At 36.1% G+C, this 25957-nt stretch overlaps 1 protein-coding gene across 2 annotated transcripts; it reads left to right on the plus strand.

Moving 5' to 3' along the window:
• Positions 1 to 1054: 1054 nt before the first annotated feature.
• Positions 1055 to 24022, plus strand: Clc (clathrin light chain). Of its 2 annotated transcripts, XM_067127051.1 has the most exons (8): positions 1055 to 1176; positions 3984 to 4174; positions 10007 to 10108; positions 11696 to 12013; positions 13162 to 13200; positions 15955 to 16044; positions 17970 to 18081; positions 23067 to 24022. In XM_067127051.1, exons 2-8 carry the CDS (start codon positions 3985 to 3987, stop codon positions 23239 to 23241), a joined length of 1026 nt encoding a protein of 341 aa, XP_066983152.1. In that variant the 5' UTR covers positions 1055 to 1176; position 3984; the 3' UTR covers positions 23242 to 24022. The 2 variants fall into 2 exon arrangements, with proteins under 2 accessions (XP_066983152.1, XP_066983153.1); XM_067127052.1 differs by lacking the exon at positions 10007 to 10108.
• The last annotated feature ends 1935 nt before the right edge of the window (positions 24023 to 25957 follow it).

A 25957-nucleotide genomic window follows, 5' to 3' on the forward strand; every position in this document is an offset into this window, starting at 1 on the left:
TTTCTAGCGACATACTTTACTTAAATAGCCATAATTTACAATAAGTTATATGGTGCAATGCACAAACGTGCCTGCTACCTCCACCAATCATTTCTACCTTTGATGACGTAGAAATGAGAAGATAATTAAGTAAAAAAATAATGAAGGGGTGTAATGATGTGTTAAAATCCAACAAGAGATGAAAAAGAAGGAAACAGTTAGATGTGTGCCTATATGTCTGTACTATGGACCTGTTTAATTACAAGATAAAAAAAAAGTCCCATGATATTTTTTTATCCTGACTGAACAGCCTACTAAATGCACTAACTGGTGAGTTGCAACAAATCTTTAAAATATTCTAATATCAAAAACCAAATATGTTCGGAGAAACAACTTGTAGTCTACAAGCAAAAAATAAGAAGGATCAATATCATTGATTCAGTGTGCCGGTATTAGGTTCAAACATGTGTTACTCGCAAGTTTTCATACGTGCATAGATGGTATTTCGAATTTCTTTGATGGTGTTTTAATTATTCTTCCAACTACTGTTTTTACATAAAAATATAATGGGTACTGAAAAACGTGAAACAACCCTTAAAGGAATTATTATTAATAAACTTTCACTCATTGCTTGTAATTTGCCCCTTTTCTAGAACATTTCGAAAAAGGAAAAAAGCTGTATATTGCAGACGATTGTTACATTAATATGTACAGGTATATAATATTGTACATAAATCATATTTAAACTGTCAAATTCGATTAAAATGAGAAAAATAAAACTTCAGGATATAGACTGAAAATGTAACGAGGATATGTTGACAATGTTTGACAATGGTAGACGCTGAGTGGGCCGCTCTTCAGTGACAGTTCGAGGCATTGTGTCACCTACTAAAAAGCTGTATTGCTAGATATCTGTATTGTATCTCTATAAAAAATCTAGATATTTTGGCTATTTTACCAAAATTAACTTACAAAAACGTAATTAAATTAAATTTTTAATAACTTTTAATTAGTATATTACGGTAATTACAGACACAGAGGTTTAATAACAGGATTCTATTTATAATGAGAATCATTAAAATGTTCTATTTACATACTTGGGTTGGCTGTAATTCTTCGGCAGTCGCCTTTCGTCATAATTTCGCCCTTTTCTGCCAGACAGTCGGAGAATTCCACCTCCCCAACGTAAATTGTCATGTAAGTAATTCAAAACTCTCTCGTTAATGAATTAGGTCGTAATGAAGCATTCCTTTTAATGCCTTGTAGACCAGAGTTTCTAAATTTAGAGTGTAGAGGAGGCTGAAGTGTCAGGCTATGCCATGACGGGTTAGGCTTAAGTTTCACATGATTCAGGGTACGTAGACCTTAGCAGTTGCAGTTTAGGGCGGTCGTTCTTATTTCTTTTTAATTGCAAGGTTGTAGGTGTACAAGATTTCAGGGAGAATAAGGCCAACAATAGCCTAATTATGGTTTTGCTTTGGGGGCGGGGGTTAGAATGCAGGTTAGGGGATCACGAATTACTTTTCGTGTTCCTTGGGCTGGGTGCCCAAGGTTAGGTTAGGTAAGGTAAAGAAGTCTCCATGTAGGCATTTCAGAGCGAGTGTGACCTAACCAGACTTACCTTGACCTAACGTAACCTCGGATGCCGTGCCTTGACCCTTAATGAACGGGCATCATCATGTGATGATCTGTGACAGGTCATGAGTGGTGGAGGGGCTAACTCGTATAATTATTAATATTACATGCCATACGATTTGGATGATTTTAGCGGGAAAGATGTTCATTGCACTTCAATGGTCCGTAAATGACTTATGGCAACTGCAGTAGCTCAGCACAGGAGAGAGGGGGGGGGGATTAGTTTGCCTTGAGACTTGATGAGGGAATGTATTGGTCCTCTCTATCCCACGACATATTTTTATTTACATGCTCATAAATACACCCAGGGATTGCTGTTGGTTTTAGTTCTTATCTTTTATGATAGTATGTCAGCTATAATCATAATTTTGTAAAGAAAAGTGCAAAGAAATATTGGAAAAAACATGTATACTTTACAAAAAGTTACTGCATCTCCCCATCTCAGTAAATCTCGTAAATATCTTACAACAAATATACTCAGAATTTGTTACTGATTTTAGTTCTTAGCTGTTAGCCTATGATATTGTGTGAGCTGTAATTGTAATTTTACAAAGTAAAATAAATTATTAGAAAAACATATATAACTTGGTAAAATTACTATTATTTACAAGTCTTGTAAAAGAGGCCCTCTGAGGGTTGTGAATGGTCACTTTCAACTTCCTGTGGAAGGTATGGAAAAATTTTTAGAATTATTTTTCGTACACCATGTCCATTTGCATATCTTCCTCTTTCCATTGATATGTTTTTTTCTTAAAATGGCCAACCTTAAAGTTTGGCCAGTCTGGGGGTTTATTTAATATATATTTAGCCTGTCCCGTAAGGGTTAACCTGGACCCCCACCCCACTTAGTTAGCCCGTAGCCCTGGACCCCGTTAGTTAGCCCGTCCGTATGTTAACCTGGACCCCCCGCCCCACTTAGTTGTAATTCCTCACTCTGCATTTTTCCTGAAACCATAACAAATTAGGGCACAATGGCCTTAGGTGAAGTTTGGTTAAAGGAATGTTAAGTTAATGTAAAGGAGACGGCCACATGAATATATCCTGTATAATATAGTTTTATAGCTAAACAATATAGAAATTGTTGTATTTAATGTGGTACAGGTGTGATAATCTGAGAAAATTACAGAGATAATGAGAAATTTGCCATCTTTTTCTAGTTTTTCTGTTCATGCCCCAGGTACTTGTGCTAAACATGGTGGGAGCTCCATGGGATGCTGTGTTTAGTACCAGCCCCTTGGGGATGAAAGTAAAGATATAAACAAAAGATGGTCAGTTTCTCAGTATCTTGGGATGAACAGAAAAACTAACAAAAGATGGCAAATTTCTTATTATCTATAATTATTTCAGATTATCTCACCTGTACTGCATTATAGTATCACTATATTTTATATTATTTAGCCAGAAAAATTATAATGGAGGATATCTATGTGCAACTTTTTCCCTTACGTTTACTGAATGTTAAGATAGGATGTATAAGGTTTTTCTGAAATTTTTAGCAAACCACATGCTTAAACCCCATGGCCAGTTGTGGCTCCAATAATAATTCTAATTGCACAACCAGGACCTACTTGTAAATAAGAAACATGTTTACACTTGACCATAGTACATTGGGGCTGTGTAGGACGATGGGAGTAAATTTATGTTGAAGCATATGGCCTGGATTTTGGCTATCCCCTAGGCTAGTGATAGCATGTAAAAATCTTGATTTATCAGTATGTTCCTTAAAGAATTGCTGAATTTGAAACCTTTGATTATCAGCCTTTTTGTAATACTGCAGAATACTTGTTCACATGTTCTGCTATGCATGTGTTGGGGGACTCAGGGGGGCACAGCCTCCCTGGCCAGGTCACACATGCACCCCAGGATAGGTTAGGTTAGTCTACATGTTTGGTGAAATGCCTGAGATCTGCTTTGGAGCAGGCTGCGACCTGTGCAAATAGAACTAACATGCACAGCTGTTATGCACTGAGAGTGAAATGAAGGGTTTATCTGTTAAGTGTCTGCATTTATATTGTGTCAGAATCTCACCACTTTTCACATATAACACAGAGTAATTCTTAAGGTCTCAGTTTGGGTTTAAACCTGTGGAGGACAGTAAAGGTTTTTATTCTGTTGTAAGAAACTACAGGTATTTTCTTTTGAACATAGGAAGAAATACCATACTTTTACTGTTGTGTATAAATGATACATTTTAAAAAGATTTGGGAAACAACATTTCTTGAATCGTATTCAACTTTTATTTGATAAGGGATACATAATGACCAGGACGAAATTAACTGGATGTAGCATTGACAGTGCATGTCTTACGTATTCTGCTTACATTCTAGACTTTTTGTCCCTCTTGTCATTAGAGTATCATTTTTCCTCAGCATGGATGGATTTGGTGACAGTTTTGTACCTGCAGCAGAAGTAGCTGCTCCTACTAGTGAAGTTGACCCAGCTGCTGAATTTTTAGCACGTGAACAGGACCAGTTGGCCGGCATAGATGACGACTTGATACCAGCTGCTCCAGCCAGTGATGACCCCGTAGCTGTACCCCCGGCAGGTGAGGAACCTGCAGGTAAGAATAGCATTGGTTTCTGTTAGAGCTTTTGATAATTAGGAGGGAGAATGCAAATGTGTATTTGAAGTTTATCATGGTGATGAAGTTGTATGTGACATGCTCAGAGGGAACAATCATATTCCATGAAGTTTAATCATTGTAGGTGAAAACTGGTTACCTTTTAAGGTAACCAGTATGATACTTCATACTTCCCCATAGACTGGTTTGCTTGTACAGGCAGTCCCCGGTTACCGGCAGGGGTTCTGTTCTGACAGTGTGACAAGAAGCGAAAATCGCCAATACATGTAACTGAATATTGGTGATTTTTGGTGCTTATCGGCACCGATAACCGGTCATCAGTGACAATAAGCAAAAATCGCCGATAACCAAATATTGGTGATTTTCGGTGCTTATTGGCACCAAGAACTGGAGATTGGTGCCTCTGTTAGGTATGTGTTGGCGCCAATACCCGATTATCGGCGCCGATAAATAAAAATCAGCTTTCACCGCTAGACAAGCCCTGTAAAACCGGATCGCCAATAACCGGGGACTGCCTGTATACATATTTAGTTAATTGAAGTTTCTCTTGCTTGAGCTGGTTTATGATGGCCTGAATTTATGCGTATTCTATAAAAATTGCATTGATCTGACATGAACAGATTTTGTGATTTGTGTTGCTGCATTATCATCAAATCCTTTCCAAAAGACCTTAGGATAAAGAAAAATTTAGAGCAGAATTCCATATGAATCACATATTTTCACTAAAACTGAATTTAAAGCTTTTATCTTTTTATTGCATTTAGTGAATTACTTGAAACAGGAGTTGAACATAAATGCCGTTGGTAAATTTATAAAAAGAGTAGTCATTTATTAGATTAAATCTAATATAGATGTACTAAACTGATTAAACTGCTCTTCAATATAATAATAATAATGATAATAATGATAGTTAAATGAATTAGCCTATACTTGGTTATTTAGAAAATAAAACATTGATCAAATACACATCGCATAGTCCAATTTTAGGGGCAGATGTGTGACATTCCCTGGTAACTGCAGTGTCGCCAGATTTCTATGAAATATGTCATTTTGTATAAAAAATAAAAAAAATTTTACCACACTACCCTTTAAGGACATCACGTTTGGTATTTCGGTATCTTTTTTATAGGACCTATAGGATGTTTACACAGGTTATTCCTAAGGCACCTCCATAACTGCATCTTGTTCATTGAATATCATTACTTATCAGCTGTCCTGCCTTGTCTGTTCCTCACAGAAGCAAGCATATTTGCTAGCTATATGTTATAACTGTTGCAGTATTTGCAGCAGTTTATTAGCAATTGCTAAGCATCATAACTTGGATGAACAATAGGTACATCTTGAAAATACTATCATCCAGGCTGTACTAATTGTTTTACTGCTACAAGATAAAGATACAGTACCAACCATGGTTTATGTAGGTAATTTTTCCTTGTACAGTACTAGGAGAAATCAAAAGCAAAGTTCACATTATAATAATTTTGTCAGTTAGGAATGTGAGCATTTTTTGTAGGAATGTTTCCTGAATTGTCAATGATAGGTTTTTCATCTTTCTACCCCGACTAGTTTACAAGTTGGATTTTGCTGTAGAAGTGACTTATATATTTGGAAGTTGCTCCTGCTGTTGGGAGTTTACTTACTCAGTTTTTAACCTGAACAAAGCTTTGAATCAATTTTATGTGGAGTAATGATTGCCCTCCTTTAGGTTAAGTCACCTTTCATATTATTCAACTTACAAATGGAGCTCCCACAAAATAGAAATGCCTTTTGTGAAAAATGAAAAGCAGAGCAAAGAAATTACCTAGGTTTATAATCGGCAAGCAGAGAAAGAAACGCTTACAGTAACTCAATTTGAAGTTGGAAAAACTCAGGTGCTTGAAGGTAGTATTGCAGCCATTCTAAAATCTCTGAACAGCAGCATCAGTCGCACTTGGGTAGACTTCCACAGCTTTCCAGTACTTCAGGTAATGGAGGGCGTACGTTTGTAAACAGGAGCTATTGATTAGGATACAATAAAAATTGTAAATAATCTTGGACATCATCTATTTTTTTCTACACTGCAGACCATGTTGTGGTCTTCGTATGCTGCATTGTCATGACAAAATAGATGAAAATAGAGTATTTTCTTTTGTAAACCATGCCTTCTGTGGGGTTGGTAAAGCAAACTCCCATTACATCGTTGTAACCCTCTGAGCATAGCTGTAAGGTTCAGCATTTTAAAATATGCATGGCTCAGTAACTGGTACATTTAGACATTTATTTTTGTCCCTGCTGCAGGTGACTTTTGAGTAGTGTTTTTCAACCTTTTGGAAAATACTTGATATGTGGGCATGATGGAAATTTTTTTTTTTATAGAGAAGAGAGCCTATTGTTGCTTTCTTTTTTGTATTTTGAAATACATTGACATTTTTCATATATATATTATATAGATATATACAAAATTAGATCTTAACATTTTTATTTTGCCATGAATGCCTGAAGAATACAGCCAGTTGTACAATACTTATACAAAGGTTGAGAACCATTGCTGTATTATTTATGATAATGCAGTGCATTTTTAGTCTTTTTAACTAGCTCAACTTGCAAAGGACATTTTAATGAGGCTACAACCCTCCATAGTTTTGCTTAACAAATAAGCTTTAGTTTTAACATGAAGGCACCAGTCCTGGCATTTACTTATTTAGTTTCATAGTAGATATAAATCTGAATATTAACCTAAAGTGAATTTACATTTTTGTTATGTGGAATTGATGTATAGTTTGTATTCTCCCCCTATTCAAGTAAAATATGAATACAGCTAAGAGTGCCACCCATACCTATGAATGACATTTAGGTACAGTACAGTTTAGCGGATATCTGTAGCAATGTTTCCAATTTTTGTTTTCTAGGTAATGATACTTAAGTGATCACATTACAGTACACAGAAGATAGTTTTATATTCCAGGTGGTTGAGGTGTGCATTGAGAATGTGGACTGTAGAGTAATACACTGCACTGTTTGTTCTTGACTTGGATCCACTGGAGTCATTATAGAACTGTTGAGCTGTGGCTTTAGTCTTACTTTTTTATCTCCAGAAATTGCTTTGGTGTGCTCTGTAGTGCATGCCATTGCGCCTGTAGCTGCATCTTTTTTAAGAGTAGCAACGTTTTATGTTTTGCATTGTTTTGAAGTGTGCTGTAGCCAGGCATCTTAAGTTGTAGATGCAGACGACTCAAGTTTGTGGAAAGATTGTTGGCATATGGTATATCAATTGGTTGAATACTGTGTATAGTTTAAGTGATTCCTTGTAGAATGTAGTGCATGGTGTATCTTATGTGGCATATTCCCTTTAGTTTCTTCTTGTGCAGCTGCCCATCTTATTTACCGTTGTTGCAGTTTTTGGTTCTCCCGTAAAAATGAATCCCTTCACAAGCTCTGTGAGAATCACAGAGGTCTTATTAAATAAATATGTAATGTACTTTGTGTGTAAGTTTGGGTTTTCACAGACCAAATAGTTCAATGTAATGTGAAATACAAATGCTTGTGTAGTGCACTCTGTACATTAATTTAATCAGGAGGGTACAGTATATTTGCACCTTATTTGTGTGTATGAGAGTAAAAGTTGCAGTTACAAATAGTATGATTGATATGTTTCTTTCTTACCTCAAGGCATATTTATCACCTCCCTGAGTTTTATTCCCATTCAGATGGTTTTGCAACCAGAGCTTTTATTGTAGCATTAATGAAAGTCTGCAAGTAGTACCTTCACTTATTTTCCTTCGTAACTGCTCTCCGTTTTATTTTCAATTTGTTCACAAAAGCTAAAGGTTGGACTGACCCCCTTAGATGGCATAGTTTAGCAATAAATATGGTTCTGTGAAAAATGTACAATTCAAGAACAGCAAGCAGAAGTGAATGTCAGTGTTCTTTTGAGGCAAGAGTAGAACTACGTATAAAGTTTTATCATGCTGAATAGTTCATCTTAATAATAGGAAGAAATTGGTTCAGTAATCATTACAAGCGAGATAATCTCATTGTAATCTGGTAACACTCAGGCCAAGAATGCACGCTTACGGATTGTGGGATAGCTGTGCAGTTTAGTTGGAATGAAGTATACAGACTGTTTAATTTAGATGAATAAATTAAATGAAAAGAAAATCCTAAATGGCCCAGGTGTCCAGTTATATTAGAAGTTTCACAAGGGGCATCCTACTTGGCTTCCATTTATCTATCTATATTATTATTATATGATTGTTTAGAAGATGAACCCTGTTGATACGGAAGAAGCCCACAGGGGCCATTGACTTGAAATTCAAGCTACCAAAGAATATGGTGTTCATTTGAAAGAGGTAACAGAATATCATAGGAAATTCAGAAAGAGAAAGAGATCAATTATTAGAAAAGGAAAGTAAATTAATAAATAAATAGCTAAAAATGCAAGTAAACTATCTAATACAAGGAGAATTGCTTTAGGGTAATAATGCATTGCATTTCTGCTTGAACTAAGTCAGAACTTTCTTAGTAAAATTTAAAAGCCAAAATGAAAATAAGCTGAGGAATGAAAAAATGAAGAGCTATTTGAAGGTGCAGAAAGTGGTACATGAAAATATTGGAGTGATACTTTGTCAAGCAAATTCAATCTTATCATAAGGGAAATGAGGTCAAACCTAGATCAGAGATACATACTCTTTGTAAAATCATTATGTGAATCCCCTTGTTGTGAGTTAGGTGTGTATTGTTAGAAGGCTTTCAATTTTCTTCTACGGGAAAATGAAAATTATATAAATTCCATTTATTGCAGTATTTGAAGCATGAAAACAAGACGCTGGTTGTAGAATATGCTGAGGCTTTACTTGTGTTCATGTTAGTTAAGTATTAATGTCTCATTTTTCTTAGGCTGTAGTGCCTGGTAGTTTAGCATCGGATGAGAATTTGATTTGTTTTATTGAGTTTGAGTAAGTTTCATGAAAGGAAGTGAGAGGTGTTATTTGACTTAAGCAGTTTACTAATTTGCATAATCCTTTCTGGAAAGTGTAAATGTATTGTATTTTGATATACCATTTAATTCTTGCAAAATTTTCTTGTCAAGGATTACATTTATTTTTATTGTGCCTGGTTACAAGTGTACTTTACTATTTTGTTTGTGAATTTTTTCTCTTAAGTTGTGAAAAGTAGTTACAGTAAAATGCATGTGATTTTGACACTGACTGCACCAGTATTGCTGTGTAACAGAGTTGTTAAACTCAAATGATTTGACCAGCGGATGATTATCTCACCCCCTTCTGTGCTCTGAAAACTGTAGTCTCATTGTGTGTGACTTAACTTGGACTAATTCTTCAGGAAAAATAAAAATTGGTCCTTTCTCCATGTAATGACAATACTGTACGCTCTTCTCCCTCTATTACAGATGATTTTAATGCTAGAGAGATTCAGTGCTTGCAAAGTTATGTTTGAGGTTCCATACTCCATGTAGGCGGAGAAAAGAGAGTGAGAGATTTCATATTCTAAAAATACGAAGTGTACTGTGCTTGTATGGATAGATGATGGAATAGCTGTAACTGCTAACTTTCAATATGAATAATATTCTTAAACCTTGTCAGTGTTTACAAAGCAGCATTGTAAATTTTCAGTGTTATTTTTGTGCTTTTCAACCCTCCTTGAGTTCATGCAGTTGTATCTAACATGAATAAGTCAGCTGTTCCCTGGAATAAAACTAAACCAAAATTGCTCAATTCCAATTGGATCTCTCTTGGGCTTGAACATCTGTGTTGTAGTATTCTTGTTGCATGAGCAAAGAATCTGAAGATTTGCATGGTGGTGTCTCATCTCCAGGCCTTGATGGCGCAGCTGACTTCTTTGGGGGTGCTCCCCCTATGAATGGTGGCCCAGACCTCGAGAGTTTTGAGATGCTGGGCGGAGATGAGGTTGCCCGAGGTCAGTGTTTTTAAGCATGTTTGTAATGCTGTATCATAACAGTTACCTACCTCTGTATTGTATTTTTTGATGATTATGTAAGGGAACCTGCTGTGTGCATCTGTAGCTTAATGTGTGCGCTCCACAAAATCAAGTTTTTGTGTGTAAGTTTAGCGCTGGTTGCTGGTGTTGCATGCTTCTAAGTAAATAGATATGAGAAATGAAAGGTGTAAAAATGGTGAAAATAGATTAATTAATATTAGGAATTTATCAGTTCAGGTTTTTAAGGAATTTTTATTATATGGACCAAAGTTGAGGAATATTTTTCCTCTGACGGTAAAGTAGCCAAATGTATAGGTTTTCTCATTATGTAGTTGTATATAAAATCACACCGGGTTCTTTGATTTGTAAATACAGTCCATGTTAGTAGGTTGATGTTAAAAAAGATATTTGTAGATTTTTGATGACTGGAGGGCAGGCAGATTATTGTCATCCTTTGTATAGTTTTTTCTCTTCTAGCCTAAACAACTTGACATTTATTTTGTTAAATGGATATAGCCAGGGTCTCTAAATGCTTTGTGCCTTTTGCTGGTTTTTTTTTCATGCATGCTGTCTTCACTGTATTATGTACAACATAAAAGAGTATTTTTTGCTTGCATGCCGCTACCTTTCTCCTTTGACATATTTTCCTTTAGAATTCAGTGGGAGAAACTGTACATTTCACAATTTCTGTAGAGCATTATCTGCTTTATACGTAAAGTAACGAAGTAATTAAAGCCATACAAATGTGTTTTAGTGTACGATCCTGCATTCGCTCTGAAAGCTGCAGAGATTGTGGTCAGATGATATGTCCTCACGTATCCGCTCACCATTAACGATGTGTGCACACAAGTTGGGGAAGTGGGGAGGGTTTGTAAGTTTTGAATTGCTTAGATTTAGTCTTCCTGGGACCCAGGGCAAACTATCCAATCCCCAATAAATGACCTTGAAATTAAATAGTCCCTTTTTGGAGAAAGCTTATGTAAAAGATATCTAACTCTCTGGGTGCTGTTGCCAATGCTAACTATTTTCCTCTTCCTAAACTTTATTATGCATGTCATCTATTCTTTTGATACTGTATTTTACTATTTAGTTTGTATTTATTTTGAATTATGAAAGTTGTTCTATTACTGTGATGAATATTTTTGAATCATAATTAGTACAGAAGTTATAAGTATATATTTAAATTACATCCTTTTGAAATTATTTTCCATCTCTCTGTGTACATCTTTCAAACTGTCACTCATTAATACTGTATTTTTCTTTGGCCTTTGCTGTTATTAATCTGTGCTCTTATGGTGATTTGTGGTCATAAATATTTTTTTTGGTTAGCCACATTTCTGTTACCATTTTATGTAACCTTGTTGATTGTTTCTAATTTCAAACATAATTTATTGCGAAAGGTATATATAATGTTTATAAAATCTTCTATATGACAAAGAAGAGGTTGCAAATGTTTCATTTCTTGTTTGTCTGCTATGAAAGAAGTTTAACAGAAATGTGGACTAGCTTTGGTGACATAACTCTGCACTTTTTTTTCTTCTGCCATTATTGGTGCCTCTGCTCCAGACCAAGCTACGGCTCCATCTCAGCCCTCGGGAGAAGATCCCTGGGCTGCTGGCCAGTCTTCTGAAGCACCGCAAGAGACTTTTTCCCAACCTCCGGGGGATGGAGGCCTTGGGTTTATGGAGCCCCTGTCCTCCCAAACAGGTCTGGTTGGTGAAGGAGAGGGGTTCCTGCCCACCTCTGATCCAGTGGGAGCAGCAGCTGACGCAGCAGCAACAGCACCCGAGAGGGATTATTCTGGCTTTGGCAATGACTTTGGGGAACCAACTATGCCAGCTGGTGATGCCAGCGCTTCTGCTGGGGTTTTCTCTGGTGTGGGTGGTGAGTTGGTCTTTAAAGGGACGAGGAGGAGATCATAGTCGCCCTCAGTGCTCTATTTCTCTCTCCCTGCTTTGGGGCATGATATTTTTTGGCCTCAGATAGTGCTTACAGAATGCTTTAGTAAAATGATTTTCAGTATAACCTTGTGACATTAAAGTAAAATGGTAGTCTTGTGGATTTCATTCCATTTGCGTCTTCATATTAGTGAATGTATTGTGAGATTAACTAAATCTAGTGCTTCAGAGAATTAATTTCACTAAAACTTGTTTCTTACACTCAGTTTTACTATTAAAAACTTGACATGTCATTTGCCCTATATACAATATATGTGTTTTGTAAGATTTTTGTGATTATGCAGTTTGAAAAACTGATACCACATCTAACCTATTGTTTGAGATAAATCCTTGCAAATTGAAGTAAATCTTAAATTTTGGGAGTGAACAAAGTGTACTTAACTGAAAAAGACATGGCTTTAGAGCTAACATATGCTTAAAATGTGCACGTCCTAATATTTTGCATTTTGAGGGAAATTGGTCGACAATGGTTCTTGAATGCCTAACATAGCATGTAACAGTTGTAACATCTATATCAAATAATGGGATCTGGATGTCAGATCTAGTATTTTAACATTCTAAGTAGGATCATTTGCATTTTATTTTTCTATTTACGAAAGAGTTTACTTAATATCAGTTTTAAGGAGAATCCATTTTAGTGTTAAGAGTTATCAGGTAATTTAGTTAGTAGTCAGTAAAATGTTTTTTTTTTTTTTTTGGCCTTGTGTTGTTTGTATTGTTTATGTAATGTGGTAGCTTGCCATAATGGGATGTTTTAGTGTTTATAATTAGGTGGGCTTCATGGCTTTTGCATTCCAATATCTTAATCTGGTAATGGGCGCTTTCTTTTTAATTTGAATCACTTTCATTAGCTGCTGTCACTTTGAGACTTGGCAAATGCTTCCTTTAGGCTTTTCCAAAATTACCTTAAAATTCTTTTCTTGCAATGGCTGGACATTCTTATATCATTTTTAATTTTGCTATTTTTTGGCTCTAAAAGTAAGCCCAGTGTTGTGCTAAGCCTTTGGGGGAAGCATTTTTAAGGTTGTAGGTCCTTAGCATTCCTGATGATTTGACATCTCTTGCAATTTACAGAGTCTGACCTTCCAGAGGGATCCTCTCATCCTGAACCAGGTAAATACATGGGCTCTGTTTTCTGTGCAGCTCTTAAGTGTAATGGAATTTTGTTATACATGAGACAAAAGCTCTTGGTTTTTTTTTTATTGGTTTAGATTTTTAAAAAATTTGTTAGTTTTGTAAAACTTTACCAGTGGTGTATTTTATAATGTTTTGTGTCACTTGGGTGTTAGTACAATGATTACCTTTAGCTTATCATTTACATTAATGTTAATTTATCAGTAATGTTGCAATAAACACTACATTTGACTTTAGTTTTTATGCATGACAAAAAATTTCTCTGGTATATTCATTTTGGGGAGAGGCTTCATAAACTATTATAAGTAGTCAAGGAAATGGCTGTATTACTACATGTGACTGATTGATTATTAGTTATCAGGTGTTACAGTGCTTGGGTCACTGATGCTGATATTACTGAATGTATGAAATAGTGTGTATAGATTCACCACAGACTTGTTAAGTATAATGAACCCAATTTTGTGGTCATCCAAATTTCTTTATTTATGGATGGGTTTGGATGGTGCTTGATTTATATTTTATTTGGTAATAACATTGTTTTGTTTTACGTGAATTAATATAAAGTATATACAACATATAAAGTATTTTACTGTGCTTATGACATTGTAGTGGGTGTGTGGATGTGGTGCCGAGCTTGTCTGAAACAGTGGTGCATGCATAGACTACCACTGACTGAAATTTTGGGGGTGCAGATGGATTTTGATATGGTTCAGTGTGTTTTTCTTTGGTAATGTAAGTAATTTTTTGTACATACTATTGTGTTATGTGTAAGATACTGCAATTTTAGTGTGATATGTAAGATACAGTAATATATATAAGGGTGATTGTCTTTTTTTCCAGTACTTTTCAAGAGTAAATGTTTTCTTATGGCAAGTGCAGTTCTTCATAGATGGTGTAACAGTGGAACTTTACTGTATACAAACAGTAGTCGGCCAAAAACACCAGAGATTACATTTCTTTAGTCACCATAGCACCCAACAAGAAGTACACTTTGCTATTAGTAAAAAATTCAATAAAAATGCTGAGAAATATTCCCCTAACTCTCATTTGCCAGAGTTTGAAAACAATATCCTCAAAGGCAGTCTTGTGAACTTCATTACCAGAATCAAGTTGAAAGAAGAGCATCAAAAACACTTGAATAAACGCACAAACCAAACTGCAAACTAAGAAACGGATGAATACCTTCGGCATTGGCATTCAGATGTTTTTCACATGGGCTATCCCCTTTATCATCATCATTATGGGAGGATTTTACCTTATACTACTACCGTGTAAAGCTAAAAAGAGACTGCATTCTGTTACTACTTTCTATATTATTATGTAGAGAAGAATAGTATAGAATTTTCACACCTATAATTTCTGGTTCAATACAGGTCTTTGTCAAATAGCCTTCACTGGACGGAGTGGAAGGTTCTTGTGAGTTGTGACAGGAGTCAGGGAAAGGTTGGCTTGTTGTTTCATGCTTCTACTTACTTGTTTGGGTCTTTGCTTCAAGGCCAGCTTAAAGTGAGATCACTGATGACCATTTTCTAGCAAGGAAGACCTTTCCAGACTGCATGAACCTTAGCAGTTTGTCTTGAAGATGCCAATGCAAGTAGAAAGGCTGTTTTCATTGTGAGATCCAACAATGACACAATTTGGAGTGGTTTGTGTAGTGACTGTTAACCTCATGAGGACCAGTGAAGGGATCCAGTTAGGAAGTTTACATGCCATTCAGCAAACTCTCGTGTAGTACAGGATGGGCCCTTAAACTCCAGTGAATGACCCCATTTTGACCTAAATTTAAATATGTGCAAGATGTAGGGTTGAGCTAAAATTCTTCACGGCATGGTCCAGGGCAGAGATGGACTACCTCCTGTTTTGTTGAAAGAGAAGGAAATTTGCAGTAACTGGAGTAAATGACGTCTACTGGATCGATTCTCCACTCACTACACCAACTACAGAATCACTCCACCTGGTGTAATAGGGGTTGTTGGGTTAAGTCTTAATGAATCTTGCAGTGGTTGTGGTTGCACTGCTACTTTTGAAAAACTAATGCATCTAAGGCCTCGCAGGATAACACTTCCAAGCATAACACTCATGCATCTTGAAGTTTCAGTGAAATCTGAAGGAGTGCAGTTGCTAGAGAAGCCGCTTCCAGGTTGGAGACTCTTGGGGTTGTCCAGCAACATAATAGAAATGTTGCAGTCAGAGAGGAGCCATGATAATCGTCTCGTTCTTGAATGCTTTGAGTTATACCATGTCTGATTAAACCCATTGTTGAAAAGGTGTACATTTCCAGCCTGTGCCAAGGATAAAGCATCGTGACTACAGTCTCAGATTGCTGGTCCTGATTTTGCTGAATAATGAATCAGAAATATCTAGATCTTTGACGAACTGTTGTCTTCACTTATTTTTATTTTTTTGCTGGCACTGTATAACCATTTGTAATTGAAATATATATTTTTTTTGTCATTTATTACACGATTAACTGTGGTGTGATATTGCAAGAGCTTTTGTCTGTGTTACAAATAGTTCCTGTTGAAAGAGGTTAATATTTATAATTACAGTGATGATTTGTACTGGTACTGTAAGTTATAGCTGCACACGTTTTTGTAAACTAAACAAAGAGAAATTAGCTCAGTGCTATTTACCATTTTTGGTTCTTTTATTCTTTTTTTCTCAGCTTTTACTTATGTGTTCGTAGCTTTTCACTTAAACAATTTTTAACACGAAGTTTGTACTTTCTTTCAGCTCGTTCACCTATACCAACCATCCAGAGAGAGGAACCTGAAAAAATTAAGATTTGGAGAGAAGAACAGCGTATACGCCTAGAACAGAAAGGTCAGTTGATTTATGTATTGTTAGTTGTTATGTGTTTTCAAGGTTATATATACACTGATGTACACTCGGCAAGAAAAGTGAAGATACAGTTTTTTTAAATCTTCGGACATATATTGCTCAACAATGCGACATCTGGCAACTTTAGAAAGGGGAGGAGCTTTAGTCTTACGTGTGTTGGTTTTTTGCTTGACCTCCTATAACTTTCAATCATATTCTATGATTCTGACATCATTGATACTTAAATGCAGTAGTAAGCTTTACAGTATTCGTTCAAGTTGTAATTTGCAGCGACAGTTCTGAGCAAACTAAACATTTTTCGACTTAACATACCAATTAACCTTACACAATGAAATTTATGACACCACAATGAACGGAATGCTTGCATAATCGGAAACGCGATCTTCCATAGTGATATCAAGAGTTAAATTTGAGCAATGTCCAAGGAAAAACGTGGGGAACAATAAAGGAACGAATGCAATGTTACGATGAGAGAGAGAGAGAGAGAGAGAGAGAGAGAGAGAGAGAGAGAGAGAGAGAGAGAGAGTGAGGCCTACAGTATATGGAGCTACTCATTTCATTATTTTTTTCTTTTAGAGATTGAACATCCAGTTTGTATAGTATGTTTTAGCAATGGAAAGAATCGAGAGAGAGAGAGAGAGAGAGAGAGAGAGAGAGAGAGAGAGAGAGAGAGAGAGAGAGAGAGAAAAACTATGGTAACGTCAAGAAACATCAGTTACTTGTGTTTTCCCGCGCGCTCCCACACATCTTCGGATTTAAATAGATTTGGTCAACTTACCGTAGCTGTCGCAACATTTACTGCCATTAATTCCAGCTGACATTTAACACTGTGAAATACAAATATGAATGTGTAAAAATTAAAGAAATTATCATTATCTCATATGATGATGCAATAATAAGCCTGTCCATAAAGGAAAACGAGTAAATATTGCCGTTCTGATAAATAGTACTACACCGAGATATCCACACACTATCTTTTAGATCTCTATGAACGAAGTCATCTGAGAAATTCTGATTACTTGGACATGCATGGTGTTTTTAAGTATCTGAACGTTTTTGTTTTGCAGATTTAACATATATGATATAATTTGCATTGTATTTTCATATTCTAGGGTAAATTTACTGGGATTATGTGTTTCCTGTAAGAAAAAAATTAAAATTCGATGAACAAAATCTAAAGAAAACTGTATCTTCACTTTTCTTGCCGAGTGTACATGTAAATTCATAATTTGTCTTATTTGTAACCATTCACATTTCTCCTCTAGTGTAAATATAGACAGTAGTAATATGGAAAATTTTACTGAGAATTCAGAGTTGACATTTGTAAGCAGGGGTATAACCTTAAAAACAACAAGCTCCCCCTCCGTGAGAGAGAGAGAGAGAGAGAGAGAGAGAGAGAGAGAGAGAGAGAGAGAGAGAGAGAGAGAGAGAGAGAGAGAGACTACACCTTGGCCTCACTCATGTACAATCAGATACCATTCTTCATTTTATATGAATTTGCAAGGTATAAAAAGAATCCACGCAAAATTTGCAATAAAGTACTTAGTATGAAGAAAAATTTGGTGGGTTGAGTTAGGCAGATTTGATTTCCTTAGTTTACCCTGTGCATGAAGAGAGTTGCTTAGAAAAATATGTCATTTATGTTAGCTAGCAAGGAAGTTAAAAAGTGATAAAAGTTTTTAACATATTTCATAATGTAGTCATATATCTTTCAAGGGAGCTCTTCAGTGACAAGGTTAAATATTAAAGTTTTGTGTTTTGGATCATCTTGTATTTGCCTGAATTCCAACTAAGTCTGGTGCTAACCACTTAAAACAAATTTCATGTATCTTATACATAGGCATGACAGTCAAGTATCCTAGTAGTCAAGGTTTCTTCTATTATATATCGTCATGTTAAATTTTCAGATATTGCAGAGGAAGAAAATAAGAATGAACTACGAGAAAAAGCAAAGAAAGAATTAGAAGAATGGTACAAACAGCATGAAGAACAGGTAGCTAAGACACGACAAGCTAACAGGTATGTTGTAAACATTTTGTTGTTTGTTTTTATTTGACCTTTTCAACTACCTTATGCTTCATTTTCTCTGTGATTGTAAGAATCTTTTACTTTTATTGTAAGAATCATTTATTTACAATGCTGAAAATATTTCTTATAAATTGTGGATTGTACACTCAAGTACATATATTTAGTGTATGTGAATAATACAATATGGAAAAAGAAGAAAGACATTTATACATTTTTAACAAAACCATGAAGAGGCCTTTGGTTCTTGTGCAAAGCCATTATTTGTTATTGCAGATGAGCTGTTGGTAGGTTCAAAAATTTGAAGGTGGTTATTGGAAATTTTGTCTGTTGCCAGAAATGATTCTAGTTTTTGTTTTGTGACCCAATTCAGTACACATTACCTTTGAGGGCACTAAAATATTTTGCCCAATTTATTAAGTTTGTAAAAATTTTAAGTTTAACATTTTTAGTGTGATTCAGTTTTTACTCATTTTTTTATGCATTACTAATGCAAAACTTTTGTATACAAGTCATGACTGTGAGTAGGGCCTATAGTTTCCAAACAGTCCAGGTTCAAGTAACAGACTATCTCACTTGAGTTTTGAATCACTCATTGCTTGTCTCAGTGAGGACATTCCTGTCAGTTTGCTTGGTTGATGTTTTCTTAGGCGTTGAATTATAATTTACTGTTCATCTTCATTTTATCTTTTTGGGTGTATTTCTTGTTTAGAGACTGTCATCACATTTGTTATTAATTGATGGGATATTTCTTGCATCTATATGGTATATGTGAGTGAAGAGGAAGGTTACCTCCATCACTGGGTTTAAAGCACTCACTTTTCCTTTGGCATACTGCTGTAAAGATGTTTCCATGCTGCTGGCCTTTTTTCACTGGCTTATGTTAAGGTATCTTCCCGTTCTAATTTGGTTTGTGTTTTTATTATTTTTATGATTATGTTAAGGATGATGAGTGCTGACTCCCCTTCAAAGAAGAGTGAATAACTAAGATATATTATTGTGGTAGTTTGTTAACATTGATCCAGATACTTAATATTTTCTTTCAAGAGTCAGGTTTGCACACAGTTTTCGACCTGTGTTGAGTGTGCGGGTGAGTCTTCATTCAGTAGAAAAAGTTTAGGACAAGAGGAAAAGATCCAAGGTTTAATCAGTGTTGCCAGGGGTAATGCCTGTTCTTTCTCTCTAGCAACATGTGAGGATCTCTTTTGTAAAGTTTTCACTCTTGTCTCAGCTGCTGGAACAAGTTCCTGGATATTCCCTTCTGGCTGGCATGTCGACATCCCCTGTGGTCAGTCAGTGACTGATTCTTCCCTTGCTCCTGTCACCCCTGCTCATGCTTCACTGATGTCTCTGAAAAGTCGTATGGAGACTATGGAGTTGGTAGAAAAGGTTGAAGAAGTCCAAGTGTACCTCATCTACTTTTTCATCCTTGTCCTCTGTGTCCAGACTTGAGGAAATAAATGAAAGCTGTCCTTAGTAAGTAGCCCCCAGAGGCTTTTTGTTGACATCACTTTTATCTGAAGAGGGGCAGCCATTCCTGTGACTGTTCACAGGTATGGAGCAGTCAGCGTTGTTTAGCTTGCCTGTGACCAGTTCACATTATCTGGAACCATCCCAGTACATCTATGGGGGTGTTTGTGACCAGTCTCCCCGTATCATCCTTCATGGTAACATCACCAGGGCCTGGGATGACATCATCAACTGCATACCTGTTCTGGTGCTCAGAACTGTTTCTGGCTGTACCAGGTCAGTGTTGGCCCAGCACAGGCATGGTAGCTCAGGCCTACTGGACTACACATGAGTTGCAGCAGATCTGATTCTACAGCTGGGTCTAGAACCATTGGGAAAGGAGTGGCTCATATCTGGTCAGCTTTGTCTTATGACTACAGATCATTGTCTGGTAATGCCCATGTAGGACATTCGACTCCATGGCCCTCTGAAGAGACACTGGGCTGTGTTTATGTTTTTAATCCTTCCACCTTCATAAAATGTCTTTTTCAGTCTGTTTGGGCCTGAGGGTTTTCTGCTTATTGAACAATAATAAACTTGAGTTGCAGGGTACTCTCAAGAGTCAAGATGTCATTTTACTCGTCCATAAGTGCAATGATCTTTGATAAATGATGTGGGTTCTACCATGGCACCTGGTGTTTTTGATATAGCAGACCTTTGGTTCTGTTGTTGAGGAGGACTTGTGGGAATGAAAATCATCATTTTCTTCTTAATTTTTATTATCCCTTTGAGACAACATTAGATATGCGTAGTCTTTCATGGTCCTTAGTTATACTGCATGTGTAACATATATAGCAAGTGTCTCCATTTTCTGAGTAATGTGACACCTGCGCAAATACAAGCTCCCGGTTTTATGTTTTGCAGGATTCAGGCTTCATATTGTGACCTGTGTAGGTTGAGATATTGTGGTTCCTCATCTGTTGTTACCCCCTAGAACTTTTCATGGAACCTGCAGGTATCAATCAGCTTTGTGAGTCACTCAGTAACTGTGGCCTTTCCGAAACTGCAGTTTTGGCTATGTGAATGATGGGTTTTTGGTGAAATATATCAAGTTTATGAAATAAAACAAAGTTTTTTTAAATACAGACTTCTCTTTTGTGTAAATTACTCCCTCCTCCCAGCCCTGCTTATCTAGTAGACTCATTTCCAAATGACATGGAAAAAGTGAAGCAAGCAATTAACGAGTATCTTAAGGGGTTCATTCTTGGAAGACTATTGCTCTTTTGTTTTTCACACAAAAGACAGTATTAAGCCTTGGCATTGGAAGACCATAAATGTGGACTGTGTACATTGTGTTTATCTTGAAAAAATCTATTTCGTTTTTATACAGAAATTACATATTTTACCTGTTGTGCCAACTAGTTAGAAATTCTCTAAAGAAAGTCATTGGTGGCTGTTCATGAGATTTTAAATATTTTCATGCCACAAGGGATGCTTGCAAGTAAGTGATGCTTGGTAACAATTTGTTACTAGAATTTCTGTCTCTAGCTTTGCAGTAGAAGTATATTTAATGATTAATGTTGTTGAGAGGGAAGTTGTAGTTTGTTACAGAAGTGGTATATCTTTTTGAGCTTGTAGACTTTGTGGATGTAGTCACAGGGAATGTGAAAATAATGTATTTTTATTATAGATTAGTCATGTGGTATTATGAAGCACTGAAATTGTTGTCGCACTAATTTCTTTTATTATTCTCCATGCACAGTAGTTCACATTTAATAATAATGGTATGGAAAGACAAAAAGAACTTCAAGTTGCTGTTGTCTTAATGACGCAAAATAGGGAACATCTTTATGCAGTGAAAATATTAAAAGCTGTCTATTAGATTAGCCATACTTTTTTTTTTATCAAGTTGGTTCAGAAATTTAATGTGTGGTAAGGAACTTGGGAAAGTGGCGTAAATGTAAATAAATTATTTTGAAAAACTTAAGAGATAGTTAAATTTTTGTTGAAGAAATGAAGTTGTGAGGAAATTATGAAGTGTAGGTTTGAGTTACATATCAGTTGAAAGGAGCCATCCCTTAGCATTACATATAAATTTAAAGGAGCCACCCTTAGCAACATTAAATTACAGGAAAAGTTTCAATACGTAAATGGTAAAATTTTAAGTGATTGTTGCCAGTGCCTTACAATTAGTCTTTGCAAGCTTATGTCTGTTTCTCTGTAGTGGTGAACTATTTGCAATGTGTCTTGGATGATACATTATAGATGGTACTAAAGGATCTTTGCAGCGTCCCTTTAGCCCCAGCTATGTTGCTATCCCTTTGGTCTCATCATACTTACCTATTCAACCTCTAACTTGACCTAGATCTAATTGTCAGTTTGAAGCACAAATCCTCTTGATGTGGTTCAAGAGTTTTGAAATGGAATCCAGTGTTCTTATGATGAAGTCTTAAGAATTTTGAAATTGGATTCAGTGTTCTTAAAGTTTTATAATACAGTAACAATCTCACTAATGTTATCTGGACAATACCACTGAGAAATATTTTTGGTGTTATTTTTGAAGGTCACAAATGCAGTTCTTTTTTTCTCTTGGGGTCTTTACATATATTATTACTTATATATACATTTAGTATCCTCGTGAGGGATTCACATTGATTTAATTCATAAAATGAACTTAGGTCAGCAGAGCCATACGCACTAAGGGATCACACCCATTTGTCCCTCCTGGTTTGGTAATTGAACACGAGTCCCTTAGAATGTGAGCAGAGCGTACTTTTTTCTTTTGGGTACACATATAAGTACTTTCAGCAGTTTTGATTTTTGGGTACACATATAAGTACTGTCAGCAGTTTTGATGTATGGAGTTTTGAAAGAGTTGAGTTCATATTTTGCATCTGTGTTGCCCATTACTCTTTCTTAATTGATATTTGCCTGGTTTATTTTATTTTAATAGCATAATAGTAGAAAAGGAATGTAGTGTGCAGAATGCATGAAACTGTAAGTTCAAAACTACATTTCATATAATTTTGGTGAGTTGGGGTTGTAATAAGATAAAACCATGCTAGCTGTTAATTCATCATTTGTCGTACAGGATTTTGCTCTAGTTTCCAAAGATGACTCTCCTCTGCACCTTCTCATAACATGTAGTAGAACCACACAACTTTGTTAGCTGTATAAAAATAGAGTTTAACTTCATTACTATACTTGTATGGTGAATTGATAGTTTGTAGGAATAGAATGGTTTGTAGAAACATATGTATATTATTTTTAATTAGTTAATAGTTTCCTTACATAAATATTGAAACGATAGGTTTTTTCATGAGTTGTAGAATTTGAACTTCATTGAGTTAGGTTTGTGGCATTATAGGTGCTTTCTGCTGTTGAGTAGGGTTTGACTTTTTAAGATGATCTATCAGTTATAAGAACTTCGAGGTTTTAATTTTTTACTGTCACCAGATAAGTATAGGAGCTGAGTATATTAACAAATTAGTGTTTTTCTACAAATTTTGAAATTTATCTTAATTTTTCAGATCTGCAGAAAAGGAACTTGTCGCAGACACAGGAAAGATGGAACCTGGGACAGAGTGGGAACGTATTGCCAAGCTTTGCGATTTTAACCCCAAGACAGCCAAGTCTTCCAGGGATATTTCCCGTATGCGCTCCATTATCCTTCAAGTGAAGCAGAATCCTCCTATTAAAGCCTAATGATGTGAATAGCAAAGATTTTGTTAAAAGTCAGTACAGTACTGTATAGGGTTACCGCCTCGGTGATGAGAGAATTACCGTTGGACTTTTTTGGAAGATGGCCTCTTATTTTGAAGTTTGAGTGCAAGTCGGTCGTGTAAATAACAAACTTAAAGGTTGTGTGCCACAGAAGACATTGCAAAAGGAGATACAGCTTAAAAATACAGCTTGAAGTACGTAGAATTTGGTAGCATACTGATTATGAATGTATTTAAATCTCAAATAGTCGAGGAATTCAGTGGCTTACAGAACAGGGCTGCTCATAAAGAATGCTGTTGCTATTTGAAAGCTGGTCTAATGTTATTTTTTTAAATATATTCTGCTAAATTGTGGAAAGGAGGTCACACTAGAGTGCTAACATGGATTTAGGCTTCGAGATTTCATAACTCGTGATTTGATGCGATGCAGTGCAGTACTGCAGCTACTGTAATTTGGAATCAGATCATTGCCTGTTTTAACTGCAGGGTGTTAGTGATAGATGTGCATGTCCTTTTCAAAGTAGCTTAGAATGGTATCATTTGTCGCCTATGACAATTTTTTTATGTAATATATGAGATATATATGGAACCTTGTTGATGAGAAAGAAATTATATTCAGTAAATTTTTTATGGTTTCTACATAGAGCCATCATTATTCTCAAAGTATTGGTAATTCATATATTATTAAGTGCTTTTATGCATGAAAAATCATTGTTCATACATTCCTCATTATATGAAACAGTATAAGTAAATTAATATTAGTCTTTTTCTTTTTTTCATCCTGTTTGAAGTACCAAATAGCTTTGAAGAAATATCAGGCTTACTGTAAAATAAAATTGGTGTTTTTACCACAATATGCCATACATATTATGAAAGGCCAACACTTGGAAACAAATGATTTTGAATTTCAGTGGCACACTGGATCAGCACATATTGAAAAACTCCTTTTATCATTCTGGAATTGTTCAAAAAGATGCCAAAACAGAAATCAAATAGCATACTGTTAGAACTATATTGTTGTCGTCAACAGTTTCATGTTGGGGTTTTCCTGTATAAAATTAAATGTGAAATTATATCTCCCCCCCCCTCTCATCAGTACTGTACACTTTCTACCTGAACTTCCATCTGTTATTAAAATATAGAGAGGTTATTTTTGGTAATCTTGCTGAGCAGACTCTGCATGGCCACAAGTTGATGCTTTAAACTAAATTAACTAGACTAATTAACCTATTAATTGCTCCTTTTTATGCCCCTTGTCTTATAATGATTAACCTTTGAATATTGATCCTTTTGGAACCTCGATTTTGCTTCTGGTCACTGCTAGAACACAGGGTGACACTGGAGCCAGTGTGGTAAAAGAATCATGTCAAACCTTGTCCTCATTGCTATGCCTGATGCTGACAGACTGTTAACCCTTTAGGCTTGGAGGGAAAGGTATATATTAAGGAAGTTCTTTCGTTATGGGACAGAACCATGTTAATTCCCAATAGTCCCCTTGATTGGTAGGAGAATCCATGTAGAGGGTTAAATGTCATTTGTGCCCCTCACATTGGTGCACTGTAGGAATTATTGCAAGTGTTTGCAGCATCCCTTGGCTCCTAATCAGACCCACTTTTACTTTATCTCCATTTGAACTCAGTCTGCTGTCCAACCTTGCTGACAATTACTTCTTAGTGCACTGTAGGTTTTCTACCATTTCCACCTTTAGATCCCTACACTCATTCTTTACTTTCTGGATCTCTCTATCTCACTGTCCAACCCCTCCAGCTTCCTCTTTTCCCTCTTTAGTGCTGTATGGCTAAAAGTGCCTCAGTGCTTGGCTTGTCAGCCTAAATGTCATAAAATCACACATTTTGAATACATACCTGGAGTAAATAACTGGTCCAGGTTCCCTGTCCTCAAAATTGAGGGAAATGAATGAAATTTAGCTTGAAAGCAAGCTCTGGGGCGCTTTTGGCCATTCAGCACTTCAAGATGTGAAAGGGGAGAAGAAGTGGTTGGACAGCAAGGTAAAGAGAACTGAAAAACAAAATGTCATAAGTACAAGGATCACAATGTGAAACTAGGGGAAAACTGCAGTTGCCACTAGAAATAATAGTTATGGATGTTGGACAGCATGGAGAAAGAAAGGATGCAGAAATGAAGGTAAAGTAGAAAGCTAAAAAGCAGGTTTAGTCTGGGCTGAAAGGACTCTGCAAACACACTTTAGTTGTTGCCTACAATGGACCATGTGATGGTAACCCCCTCAGGAAAAACTGATTTTAAAAATATCCCCCTAATTTCCTGATAAGTTACGAAGGTTATGTCCAATACAGGAATGAGTTTCAGGCTGCAAAACGACCAAATTACTGACTGAGTCAAACATTAAAGCTTGACCTATTGTTTTGAATATCCAAGACATTCAAGTGAAAGAAACCAAGAGTGACAGTTACCCAACCATGGCATGCACCATTACATCCAAGGGAAGGTAATTCTGCCTCACTTTGAAGAGAAAGGTTGGCCAGAAAAAGCATATTACCGGTACTAGAATAATTCAAATTTAGACATACCATCGACAACCTAGAAGTACTATATATGGGATAGATCCTCAGTAAAAGAAAATGCCACAAAATAGCACTATACAGTAAACCCCCCGTATTCTCGTTCTCACCATTCGCAGACTCTCGTATTCGCGGATTTCTCTGTGGAACGTATCTACT

Source organism: Macrobrachium rosenbergii, chromosome 25, assembly GCF_040412425.1.
Source record: "Macrobrachium rosenbergii isolate ZJJX-2024 chromosome 25, ASM4041242v1, whole genome shotgun sequence".
Lineage (NCBI taxonomy): Eukaryota > Metazoa > Arthropoda > Malacostraca > Decapoda > Palaemonidae > Macrobrachium > Macrobrachium rosenbergii.